This window comes from Nerophis lumbriciformis, linkage group LG26 (assembly GCF_033978685.3).
Source record: "Nerophis lumbriciformis linkage group LG26, RoL_Nlum_v2.1, whole genome shotgun sequence".
In the NCBI taxonomy this organism is placed as follows: domain Eukaryota; kingdom Metazoa; phylum Chordata; class Actinopteri; order Syngnathiformes; family Syngnathidae; genus Nerophis; species Nerophis lumbriciformis.
In genome coordinates this window covers 36,825,001-36,838,884 of record NC_084573.2, presented here as the reverse complement: position 1 = coordinate 36,838,884, position 13,884 = coordinate 36,825,001, and the positions used below count along the sequence as shown (strand labels likewise).

The 13,884-nt window shown below is 44.7% G+C and overlaps 1 protein-coding gene across 1 annotated transcript in view; it reads right to left on the bottom strand.

Moving 5' to 3' along the window:
• Positions 1-12,022: 12,022 nt before the first annotated feature.
• LOC133623508 (uncharacterized) overlaps positions 12,023-13,884 on the bottom strand; it is a 19,193-nt gene continuing 17,331 nt past the window's right edge. The window contains exons 2-3 of the mRNA XM_072916149.1: positions 13,045-13,169; positions 12,023-12,927 (exon numbers count right to left, since the gene is read on the bottom strand). Coding sequence (XP_072772250.1) covers positions 12,265-12,927; positions 13,045-13,155 — 774 coding nt within the window. The 5' untranslated portion in view covers positions 13,156-13,169 and the 3' untranslated portion in view covers positions 12,023-12,264. The remainder of the gene's footprint in view (positions 12,928-13,044; positions 13,170-13,884) is intronic.

The window sequence follows — 13,884 nt, the reverse complement described above, 5'->3', positions numbered from 1 at the left end:
AAAAAAATACCTTTTTTTTTTTTTTAACCGATTTCCGAACTCTAAATGGGTGAATTTTGGCGAATTAAACGCCTTTCTAATATTCGCTCTCGGAGCGATGACGTCACATGATATTTTACGCTAATGTGTTAATAATTTCACACATAAGTCGCTCCTGAGTATACAGGTAAAAGCCAGTAAATTAGAATATTTTGAAAAACTTGATTTATTTCAGTAATTGCATTCAAAAGGTGTAACTTGTACATTATATTTATTCATTGCACACAGACTGATGCATTCAAATGTTTATTTCATTTAATTTTGATGATTTGAAGTGGCAACAAATGAAAATCCAAACTTCCGTGTGTCACAAAATTAGAATATTACTTAAGGCTAATACAAAAAAGGGATTTTTAGAAATGTTGGCCAACTGAAAAGTATGAAAATGAAAAATATGAGCATGTACAATACTCAATACTTGGTTGGAGCTCCTTTTGCCTCAATTACTGCGTTAATGCGGCGTGGCATGGAGTCGATGAGTTTCTGGCACTGCTCAGGTGTTATGAGAGCCCAGGTTGCTCTGATAGTGGCCTTCAACTCTTCTGCGTTTTTGGGTCTGGCATTCTGCATCTTCCTTTTCACAATACCCCACAGATTTTCTATGGGGCTAAGGTCAGGGGAGTTGGCGGGCCAATTTAGAACAGAAATACCATGGTCCGTAAACCAGGCACGGGTAGATTTTGCGCTGTGTGCAGGCGCCAAGTCCTGTTGGAACTTGAAATCTCCATCTCCATAGAGCAGGTCAGCAGCAGGAAGCATGAAGTGCTCTAAAACTTGCTGGTAGACGGCTGCGTTGACCCTGGATCTCAGGAAACAGAGTGGACCGACACCAGCTGGACTGCTGCTGAGTGGTCCAAAGTCATGTTTTCTGACGAAAGCAAATTTTGCATTTCCTTTGGAAATCGAGGTCCCAGAGTCTGGAGGAAGACAGGAGAGGCACAGGATCCACGTTGCCTGAAGTCTAGTGTAAAGTTTCCACCATCAGTGATGGTTTGGGGTGCCATGTCATCTGCTGGTGTCGGTCCACTCTGTTTCCTGAGATCCAGGGTCAACGCAGCCGTCTACCAGCAAGTTTTAGAGCACTTCATGCTTCCTGCTGCTGACCTGCTCTATGGAGATGGAGATTTCAAGTTCCTACAGGACTTGGCACCTGCACACAGCGCAAAATCTACCCGTGCCTGGTTTACGGACCATGGTATTTCTGTTCTAAATTGGCCCGCCAACTCCCCTGACCTTAGCCCCATAGAAAATCTGTGGGGTATTGTGAAAAGGAAGATGCAGAATGCCAGACCCAAAAACGCAGAAGAGTTGAAGGCCACTATCAGAGCAACCTGGGCTCTCATAACACCTGAGCAGTGCCAGAAACTCATCGACTCCATGCCACGCCGCATTAACGCAGTAATTGAGGCAAAAGGAGCTCCAACCAAGTATTGAGTATTGTACATGCTCATATTTTTCATTTTCATACTTTTCAGTTGGCCAACATTTCTAAAAATCCCTTTTTTGTATTAGCCTTAAGTAATATTCTAATTTTGTGACACACGGAATTTTGGATTTTCATTTGTTGCCACTTCAAATCATCAAAATTAAATGAAATAAACATTTGAATGCATCAGTCTGTGTGCAATGAATAAATATAATGTACAAGTTACACCTTTTGAATGCAATTACTGAAATAAATCAAGTTTTTCAAAATATTCTAATTTACTGGCTTTTACCTGTATACCTTGATGTTGCAGAAAAAAGACCATATATTTTTTTAACCGATTTCCGAACTCTAAATGGGTGAATTTTGGCGAATTAAACGCCTTTCTAATATTCGCTCTCGGAGCGATGACGTCACATGATATTTTACGCTAATGTGTTAATAATTTCACACATAAGTCGCTCCTGAGTATAAGTCCAGGCCAAACTATGAAAAAAACTGGACTAATAATCCGAAAAATACAGTATACTGCCATCTGGTGGTGTCAGAAGAGTGTAACATACAATGGAATTTGGGGGGGGAAAAAGTGTGAAAATAAGAATTAGCATGTCACTAAACATGAAGTACACGTTTGTGTACTTATGGACTAAGTACATCATATTAAAAGATGATTCTTAGTTTTTATTCTAATTAGGGTCCAATAAGCTCTGTTATTTTCCGTTTTTTTCGACTGTTTTCCGTACCTTGGAGACATCATGCCTCGTCGGTGTGTTGTCGGAGGGTGTAACAACACGAACAGGGACGGATTCAAGTTGCACCAGTGGCCCAAAGATGCCAAAGTGGCAAAAAATTGGACGTTTGTTCCGCACACTTTACCGACGAAAGCTATGCTACGACAGAGATGGCAAGAATGTGTGGATATCCTGCGACACTCAAAGCAGATGCATTTCCAACCATAAAGTCAAAGAAATCTGCCGCCAGACCCCCATTGAATCTGCCGGAGTGTGTGAGCAATTCAGGGACAAAGGACCTCGGTAGCACGGCAAGAAAATGGCGGCAGTTTGTTCCCGCAGACGAGCGAGCTAAACCCCCTGGATGTCTTGGCTCACACCGTCCCGAGGATGATCAAGAGAAGAATATCGACCCTAGCTTCCCTGGCCTGCTGACATGAGGGTATGTCTACAGAATATATTAATTGATGAAAATTGGGCACTCTCAAAGTGCATGTTGTTGCCAAATGTATTTCATATGCTGTAAACCTAGTTCATAGTTGTTAGTTTCCTTTAATGCCAAACAAACACATACCAATCGTTGGTTAGAAGGCGATCGTCGAATTCGTCCTCGCTTTCTCCCGTGTCGTTTTCGTCGGTTTCGCTTGCATACGGTTCAAACCGATATGGCTCAATAGCTTCAGTTTCTTCTTCAATTTGGTTTTCGCTACCTGCCTCCACACTACAACCATCCGTTTCAATACATGCGTAATCTGTTGAATCGCTTAAGCCGCTGAAATCCGAGTCTGAATCCGAGCTAATGTCGCTATAGCTCGCTGTTCTTTCCGCCATGTTTGTTTGTGTTGGCTTCACCATGTGACGTCACAGGAAAATGGACGGGTGTATATAACGATGGTTAAAATCAGGCACTTTGAAGCTTTTTTTTAGGGATATTGCGTGATTGGTAAAATTTTGAAAAAAACTTCGAAAAATATAATAAAATTAGATTAGATTAGATTAGATTTATTGGTCCCCTTGGGGGAATTCATTGTCACTGCCGTACATTTAAACACTAGACATTACACATCACACAAAAAAAAATAACAAAAAGACATCATACATGACTAACACACATTTACAGGCTTGTCAGACAGGTTAAGGGCGGCTATAGCTGCAGGGATCAGGCTTTTCCTGAGCCACTGGGAACTGATTTTTAATGGTTTTAACCATTCTGAAATTGTGATAATGTTCTCCTTTAACATTGTCCCCTCCCATATAAATGTGTATATACAGAGGAGATATATATATATATAAATATTTAATATACAGTGGAGAGGTGTGTGTGTGTGCAGATTGTATATTTCAAAATTGGCCACTATTTAGCTTGTACATTGGATCGGTTCGCAGCCGAGTGTGAAGCGACTGGGATGGGAATCAGCACCTCCAAGTCCGAGTCCATGGTTCTCTCCCGGAAAAGGGTGAAGTGCCATCTCCGGGTTGGGGAGGAGATCTTGCCCCAAGTGGAGGAGTTCAAGTACCTCGGAGTCTTGTTCACGAGTGAGGGAAGAGTGGATCGTGAGATCGACAGGCGGATCGGTGCGGCATCTTCAGTAATGCGGACGCTGTATCGATCCGTTGTGGTGAAGAAGGAGCTGAGCCGGAAGGCAAAGCTCTCGATTTACCGGTCGATCTACGTTCCCATCCTCACCTATGGTCATGAGCTTTGGGTCATGACCGAAAGGACAAGATCACGGGTACAAGCGGCCGAAATGAGTTTTCTCCGCCGGGTGGCGGGGCTCTCCCTTAGAGATAGGGTGAGAAGCTCTGCCATCCGGGGGGAGCTCAAAGTAAAGCCGCTGCTCCTCCACATGGAGAGGAGCCAGATGAGGTGGTTCGGGCATCTGGTCAGGATGCCACCCGAACGCCTCCCTAGGAAGGTGTTTCGGGCACGTCCGACCGGTAGGAGGCCACGGGGAAGACCCAGGACACGCTGGGAAGACTATGTCTCCCGGCTGGCCTGGGAACGCCTCGGGATCCCCCGGGAGGAGCTGGACGAAGTGGCTGGGGAGAGGGAAGTCTGGGCTTCCCTGCTTAAGCTGCTGCCCCCGCGACCCGACCTTGGATAAGCGGAAGAAGATGGATGGATGGATGGATAGCTTGTACATTTTCTTCAAATGAATAACCAGCAATGAATGACGTGATGCATTCATAATCATTTATAATCAAGCAGGTTTGGAGAGCAGTCCTTTTCTTGTGTTGTTGCCATAGTAGCATTCTGAGGGAGTGTGCCACACTGGCGCCGCGGACCACCCACCCCCCCGAACGAGCGCCTGCCTGGCTCAGCATCTATAAGCCATCTTGAGTACGTACAAAAACACACACACTGGCATATTTACAATTTGGGGGGGGGGAAAAAGGCAATAAATTAGCACTTCCCCAGCCAACTACTGTCGGGAGCAGTGGTTGCATGTTTTTGGATTGTGTGTGTGTGTATGTGTGTGTGTGTTCTCCGATGTTCAAACCTCAACCTCTTTGTTGTGGTGCTCCCAACGTCTTATTATTACCCTCCGCTTCTGTGAATTTCACCGCGATGCGTTTCAAAAAAACACTTTGTCTCATCTTTCGTCCGTTGACTTCACGCTAGTTTGCAAAGGTCCTCACATGTCAGTGTAGCTGTGCGTGAATCAAGCCCTTTGTTTGAACACTTTGTATGTCTTTGTCGTTATGACCCGAGACCAAACCCATCTGTCTTGTAACTCTGCTCGTTAGGGTCGTTTTGTATTTTCCGAGCACAGCTCCTTGAAACCTGTGAAACATCCCGTCTTACTTTTTGTCTGGTTCTAATTGTAGGTCAAAGATGCTTATTCTGTGAACTCTGCACTTTAAAAAAAAAAACTGGATGATGTAGTGACAAAGGCAGCTTTTTTATTTTATTTTGGATGAAAGGAATTTAAAAAAAAAACAAAAAAAGCCTTACCGGTGTCCTCCATGATATTGCATGCATCGTGTTGTTACCGTGTTGTACAATAAAGTTGCCCGTAAGTTTACATTTTTTTTCATCATCTTCTTTGTCAGTCAAACCCACGCCATTCCCAAAAGTTATCAGAAACTACAAAACCCAAAACCAGTGAAGTTGGCACGTTGTGTAAATGCTAAATGAAAACAAAATATAACAATTTGCAAATCCTTTTCAACCTATTTTCAATTGAATGGATTGCAAAGACAAGATACTTAACGTTCGAACTGGAAAACTTTGTTATTTTTTGCAAATATTAGCTCATGTAGAATTTGATGCCTGCAACATGTTTCAAAAAAGACTGATAAAGTTGAGGAATGCTCATCAAACACTTATTTGCATACTTGCCAACCTTGAGACCTCCGATTTTGGGAGGTGGGGGGGGCGTGGTTAAGATATATATATAAGAAATACTTGACTTTCAGTGAATTCTAGCTATATATATATATATATATATTATTACCGTATTTTCCGCACCATAAGGCGCCCTGGGTTATAAGCCGCGCCTTCAATGAACGGCATATTTCAAAACTTTGTCCACCTATAAGCCGCCCCGTGTTATAAGCCGCATCTAACTGCGCTAAAGGAATGTCAAAAAAACAGTCAGATAGGTCAGTCAAACTTTAATAATATATTAAAAACCAGCGTGATGTGGGCGCGCATGGAGTCGTATATCAACATGGACGGAGCTGCGTGAAAAAAGCCACCCGGCCTCTTCGCGTAAACTTACCTTAACCACTCGCTCATCTTTTCTTCATCCATCCCTTCGAGTTAGCTTTTATGATGACGCCGGCTGGAAAGGTCTTTTTTGGCAAGGTCTTCCTTTTGAATATCACCATGGGTGGAAGTTTCTGGCCATTAGCATGGCAAGCTAGAACCACAGTGAAGGATGACTTCTCATTCCCTGTGGTGCGAATATTCACCGTACGTGCTCCCGTTGTATCCACAGTGCGGTTCACAGGAATATCAAAAGTCAGTGGAACCTCGTCCATGTTGATAATGTTATCTGGCCGGATCTTTTTTTCAGCTATCTTGTTTTTACAATATGCACGGAAAGTAGCCAGCTTTTCTTGAAAGTCTTTAGGCAGTTGCTGTGAAATAGTAGTCCGTGTGCGGATGGAGAGATTGCGTCTTTTCATGAACCGGAAACCTGTCGCTTAGTAGGAGCCATTTTGTGGTCTTTACAGATGTAAACACACAAAGGAAATGAAACGTAATATCCGCGCGCTTCTTCTTCTTCTTCTTCTACGCGGGCGGGTGGTTGCTTACAGTAGAAAAAGAAGCGCTTCCTGTTCTATGGGGGCGGGTGCTTACCTTGGCGGTTGCTTGCGTAGAAGAAGAAGCACTTCCTCTTCTACGGGGAAAAAAGATGGCGGCTGTTTACCGTAGTTGCGAGACCGAAACTTTATGAAAATGAATCTTAATATTAATCCATATATAAAGCGCACCGGGTTATAAGCCGCACTGTCAGCTTTTGAGTAAATTTGTGGTTTTTAGGTGCGGCTAATAGTGCGGAAAATACGGTACATGCATATATATGTGTGTATATATATATATATGTATACATATATATATATATATATATATATATATATATATATAAATAAAATAAATACTTGAATTTCAGTGTTCATTTATTTACACATTTACACACACATAACACTCATCCACTCATTGTTGAGTTAAGGGTTGAATTGTCCATCCTTGTTCTATTCTCTGTCACTATTTCAGAACACACACATTATACAAATATACATTATAAAATCAATAAGAAAACGGGAGCTCTAATTTGGGAGTCTGAATTAGGATCAGAAGTTCCTATATAAACATTGCGCACTCACGTCGCCTTTTTGTATTGATTACTGCAGCTGTGCACTGGATTCAATCACAAATACAAACTACAACTCACAAACACTTTAGAGTTAGGCTCCACCATCAGAATGTGTACTTAAACTTATAAAGATCACATGGATATTATTCAGTGAGTTGATTCACCAAAACTAACCTGTTATACAGGAGGAAAAAGCACACGGGACGTTTCAATTGTTCACAGACTGGTCGCGCTCATCAGAATGACAAGACACTTCCGGTCTGCAGGTGATAGCATTCAATTGGGAAGAAACGCCCTACTGCCCCCTACTGACCAATGTGAATACTGATAAATGTGTAATGACTGCTCCAAAAATGAATTCAAACCACAAAATAAAATAAATAAATCAACACAAAAATGTGACACATTATGGGTGGGTCACATATGCATGTGCAGTAGATGGCAGTATTGTCCTGTTTAAAAGTGTCACAACATTGCTGTTCACGGCAGACGAACTGCTTTACGGTAGACGAAAACGTGACTGCTGTTGTTGTGTGTTGTTACTGCGCTGGGAGGACGTTAATGAAACTGCCTAACAATAAACCCACATAAGAAACCAAGAACTCGCCCTCGACCATTAGCTGTTTATATTGTGGGAAAGCGGATGTGAGAACAGGCTGTCAACACGTCACTCAGGTCCGCATGGAGCTGGAGGGGGCGTGGCCTCCAGCTCCGCCTCAATTTCGGGAGATTTTCGGGAGAAAATTTGTCCCGGGAGGTTTTCGGGAGAGGCGCTGAATTTCGGGAGTCTCCCGGAAAATCCGGGAGGGTTGGCAAGTATGCTTATTTGGAACATCCCATAGGTCAGGGGTCGGCAACCCGCGGCTCTAGAGCCGCATGCGGCTCTTTAGCGCCGCCCTAGTGGCTCTCTGGAGCTTTTTTCAAAAATGTATGAAAAATGGAAAAAGTTGAGGGGAAAAAAGAATATTTTTTGTTTTAATATGGTTTCTGTAGGAGGACAAACATGACACAAACCTCCCTAATTGTTATAAAGCACACTGTTTATACTAAACATGCTTCACTGATTCGAGCGCCGTTTTGTCCTACTAATTTTTGCAGTCCTTGAACTCACCTTTGGTTTGTTTACATGTATAACTTTCTGCGACTTTCTAGGACGTGTTTTATGCCACTTCTTTTTCTGTCTCATGTTGTCCACCAAACTTTTAACGTTGTGTATGAATCCACAAAGGTGAGTTTTGTTGATGTTATTGACTTGTGTGGAGTGCTAATCAGACATATTTGGTCACTGCATGACTGCGAGCTAATCGATGCTAACATGCTATTTAGGCTAGCTATATGTACATATTGCATCATAATGCCTCATTTGTAGCTATATTTGAGCTCATTTAGTTTCCTTTTAAGTCATATTAATTCAATTTATCTGTATGTAATATGGCTTTTAATTTTTTGCGGCTCCAGACAGATTTGTTTTTGTGTTTTTGGTCCAATATGGCTCTTTCAACATTTTGGGTTGCCGACCCCTGCCATAGGTGAACAGACTAATTGGGAACAGGTGGGTGCCAATCTTCCCTCTAATTGTTCATGTGTGTGAGCAAAGGCAAAAACTCCCTGAGCATTGAGTGAGCAACATCAGACGTGCACACTGTGGCTACACCAGCAGCACACCTGTCCCAAACCTCACTAAATAACAAGTTCAATCTCCATCCATCCATCCATTTTCTACCGCTTGTCCCTTTCGGGGTCGCTGGAGCCTATCTCAGCTGCATTCGGGCGGGAGGCGGGGTACACCCTGGACAAGTCCCTACCTCATCGCAGGGCCAACACAGATAGACAGACAACATTCTCTTATTATTATAATCAAATGACAGCAGTCATTTCCATTTCTAATATAAGTGTTTAGGGACAATAACAAACAAAATATATTGTTTTTCATGAACTGTGTACTTGTATTGTTTGTCTGGGTGGAGGTCCTGCTTTGGAAATAGTTTGTACCCCCTTTCAGACATTGCATTTAGTTCCCATTAAAACATTCACATGTTGCACAATGAGATGTAAGCTTGGGATCATGTGTACATTCCTGCAACTTCCTGTTTGTAAAAAAATATATTTTTATAAGTATTTATTTAATATACTAACAGCATTTCAGGATTAATATTTATAAATGAAGATTCCTAATAAATGACACTAGAATAAGCACACATTTGATTGGTAAATCATAGTGTAACAACCTGGAATGACACTTTATGCGTGGTGTTGGAGTTGTCCGACTTTTTGTGTGGCTGTAAACGCATCACTGGCTAAGTGCCATATGTGCATGTGTTGGCGCAAGTGAGAAAGAGCGAGCGGCTGCTGTTGATATAACAAAGTTGCTTTTGGTCTGGTTTGTACTGCAGAAAATGACCACTTTTGATAGATACATTTTTTTTTTACTAATGTTTTGGTGATGTGTTTATGGCCGACAATAAAGAGTTTTGCTCAGTAAAGTGATGGATGGAATTCATGTCCTCAAAGCGTCTCGACAGACGTTACAATATTTGAATAATGATGACGAAAACTGTTAAGCCCTTATTTTATTATTTGATTTTGTGCGTGGCATATATTTGCCGTGCGCGGAGGACGCTTGAGCAGTGCGCAATTGCACAGGCGCGCACCTTAGAGGGAACATTGGTGGGTGCCACGATTGGGTATAAAAGCTGCAATAATTCTTATTGTGCTTACCGACCTCAAAGCTATTTTATTTGGTACATGGTGTAATGATAAGTGTGACCAGTAAGAGATACGTGTAAACTGCAAGATGACGCCAGTTAACAACACCAACACTTTAATTGTTCCATTGAAAATATAGGTCATTACACACGGCGCTCAAAAAAAATTATTCCCTGCATTTGACCCATCCCCATGTACACGCCCTGGGAGGTGAGGGGAGCAGTGAGCAGCAGCGGTGGCCACGCTCGGGAATCATTTGGTACTTTAAACCCCAATTCCAACCCTTAATGCTGAGTGCCAAGCACAAATGGCTCCCATTTTTATAGTCTTTGGTATGACTCGGCCGGGGTTTGAACTCACAACCTACCCATCTCAGGGCGGACACTCTAACCACTAGGCCATTCGCTTGCAATGCAAGCAGCCCCATATTATTATTGCTCATACTTCTAACTGTATTATCCTTGTTCCGCACGTTTCTCTTACACTTAATACGAGACGAACCGGCCAACGAACCCCCACATATGTTATACCGTCGGAAAGGCCATTAGAATGGGTACGCACCTTTTTATAATGGCTGATATTTCCAGCAGAACGCTCCAAAAAGGCAAGATTACCTCCTCTTGTAGCTCAGCCATTCTTTCACGTAGCTCGGTGCTTAACGTCTCATTTTGTTCACACACTTGTCTACTTTAACCCCTGGCTCAAAAGTGTTGACGTCCAATGGTACAGTCACACCTAAAACTCACGGATTCGGACACTCGGCACCATCTCGGCGACCCCCGGCCAGAATTCCAGGGCACAAATAGCAGACCCGTCAAAATTTCCGCGGGAATTTTCCAGTTTGAATTATAAGTGCCATCCATCCATCTTCTTCCGCTTATCCGAGGTCGGGTCACGGGGGCAGCAGCCTAAGCAGGGAAGCCCAGACTTCCCTCTCCCCAGCCACTTCGTCCAGCTCTTCCTGTGGGACCCCGAGGCGTTCCCAGGCCAGCCGGGAGACATAGTCTTTCCAACGTGTCCTGGGTCTTCCCCGCGGCCTCCTACCGGTCGGACGTGCCCTAAACACCGGAGGCGTTCGGGTGGCATCCTGACCAGATGCCCGAACCACCTCATCTGGCTCCTCTCCATGTGGAGGAGCAGCGGCTTTACTTTGAGCTCCCCCCGGATGACAGAGCTTCTCACCCTATCTCTAAGGGAGAGACCCGCCACCCGGCGGAGGAAACTCATTTCGGCCGCTTGTACCCGTGATCTTGTCCTTTCGGTCATAACCCAAAGCTCATGACCATAGGTGAGGATGGGAACGTAGATCGACCGGTAAATTGAGAGCTTTGCCTTCCGGCTCAGCTCCTTCTTCACCACAACGGATCGATACAGCGTCCGCATTACTGAAGACGCCGCACCGATCTCACGATCCACTTTTCCCTCACTCGTGAACAAGACTCCGAGGTACTTGAACTCCTCCACTTGGGGAAAGATCTCCTCCCCAACCCGGAGATGGCACTCCACCCTTTTCCGGGCGAGAACCATGGACTCGGACTTGGAGGTGCTGATTCTCATCCCAGTCGCTTCACACTCAGCTGCGAACCGATCCAGTGAGAGCTGAAGATCCTGGCCAGATGAAGCCATCAGGACCACATCATCTGCAAAAAGCAGAGACCTAATCCTGCAGCCACCAAACCAGATCCCCTCAACGCCTTGACTGCGCCTAGAAATTATGTCCATAAAAGTTATGAACAGAATGGGTGACAAAGGGCAGCCTTGGCGGAGTCCAACCCTCACTGGAAACGTGTCCGACTTACTGCCGGCAATGCGGACCAAGCTCTGGCACTGATCATACAGGGAGCGGACTGCCACAATCAGACAGTCTGATACCCCATACTCTCTGAGCACTCCCCACAGGACTTCCCGAGGGACACGGTCGAATGCCTTCTCCAAGTCCACAAAACACATGTAGACTGGTTGGGCAAACTCCCATGCACCCTCAAGGACCCTGCCGAGAGTATAGAGCTGGTCCACAGTTCCACGACCAGGACGAAAACCACACTGTTCCTCCTGAATCCGAGGTTCGACTATCCGGCGTAGCCTCCTCTCCAGTACACCTGAATAGACCTTACCGGGAAGGCTGAGGATTATAGTGTTTTATGATTATTATTTGTATACAAATTGTGCTCTATAAAAAAAAAACTTGCCTTGCTTTATGAGCACAAAATAATAAGAATGTTTTTATTCCTCCTCCACTTTCTGGGCAAAAGCCCATGTGGCCTATATCTAAAACAAAACAATGCTACCATCCATTTGCCGCGCACAAAACCATCTTTTTAATATTTGTCATTTACCACAGCATATTCTGCCAATAAGCAATCTTTGAAAGAACATTTACAACATAAAATATGATATATAACCAATGCAGTCAAGGTGGAGGCAGGGGCGGGGGGGGGGGGTCGCAGCAACCAACCTCTCCTTCACATGCTGATGACAAAATGAGTTATTGGTCGTAACATGCAGTGGATATTAAAACCCCTTTCCACTCCCAAGCTCAACCGACTATTCTCTCCACGTCTTTTAGAAGAATGTCCCTGAAGATGTCGGCCAGCACCTCCTGAGGTTTCTCATCGTTTATGTCGGTAGCGGCGAGCGGACTTCCCCTTTGAAGTGGCGGTTCTGTCTTTGTTTCCGAAGCCTGGATCTGATTGGGGTTTAAATCCTCATCCTTACTGTTCAGATGCCTGCGAGCCTGAGGGAGGAAAACCACCTCGGAAGAGACCGGGGGCTCCTTCACGGGGAAGGCGAAGATCTTGACAGGTTTGCGTTTGCGGCCGGAGGGTTTCCCCCAGCGGAAATGCTCCATGGCGTAGGGGCTTCTCTTGGACCCTTTGTGTCCCAGCTTTAGTCCGGGTGTCATGTTCCCGGGCGGTTTCCCCCAGCGAAAGTGCTCCATTGAATAAGAGCTCCGTTTGTTGCCTTTAGTGACCGGCCTGGCTTCCTGCGTCTTGTTCCCGGAGGGTTTACTCCAACGGAAGTGCTCGATCAAGTAAGACCGCCGCTTGTCCTTGCTGGCCTTCGACACGGGCGTCTTGTGTTTGGTCCTGTCCTGGGAGGGGTTGGGTAAGAGCTTGTTCTCATCGCTGACGTTGACAACCAAAGTGCTTAGATCCGGACGCTCAGTTTGGCTGGCCGACCTGCAGAGCTCAATGCAATCCTGCATGGAAAGGAAAGACGGATGTCAGCAAGTCCAGTTTTTAGGAAGGTTTCCAAACTCAACAGGGTGCAGCTTGGTGGATGATTTACCAAAAAAAAAAAAAAACATGACACCCACCAGTATCCTCCCCTTGTTGCTGAGGTTTTTGCAGATGGAGCACTCTGAGCCGACCACTGGGGTGGACATGCACACCATCAGTGCTATGGAGACCCAACATGGAGACACCATGGTCAGTCAGTCAGCTGAAAGGAAAGCAAAACATGCAGCGCTTAGGACAAAGATTTCCATCCGTTTTATGTTTTTTCTATACTATTTGGCTGTGGGACGAGCCTCTACTGCCTTCTTGTGAGGCATTCAGGGTCCCCTGCGAACAAAGCATAGTTTAAAAAGAATGCTCTTGCTACCATTTTAAACGCATGTCTCAAAGCCAAAGCTTCAAAGACTCCGGTGGTTACAGTCAGCGGGGGAGAGCATAAAACTACACATCGATGGTCAATGACTTCAAGTACTTCAGTTCCTGGATGAACTCCACAGAACAAGACCTTAAGGTCAGGAAGGCACTAGCGTGGAGGGTATGTCAAGAGTGTGGTGCTCGACACATAAAGCTGAGTCTATTCCACGCCACTGTGGAGTCTGTCCTCCTGTATGGCTGCGAAAGCTGGACCCTGACACCCACCCTGCATCAGTCCCTAGATGGGTGCTACGCCGGAATGATACGAGCTGTTCTGAATGTGGACCAGAACATCCACATCAGGGCGCTAAATTGTTCATTCCAAACATACCCAGTAGTCATTATAAGGAGAGAAAAATGCGATGGCTTACTTACGAGCTTTCTTGCCAAAACAAACATTGAACGTGACATCTGTTCACTTCTTGTATAAGACTTAGGAAACAACTGGCCGCACAAGTGGAGGGGCCGCGCCAAACTGATCAGATTTTATTAGGGTCAATAAATCC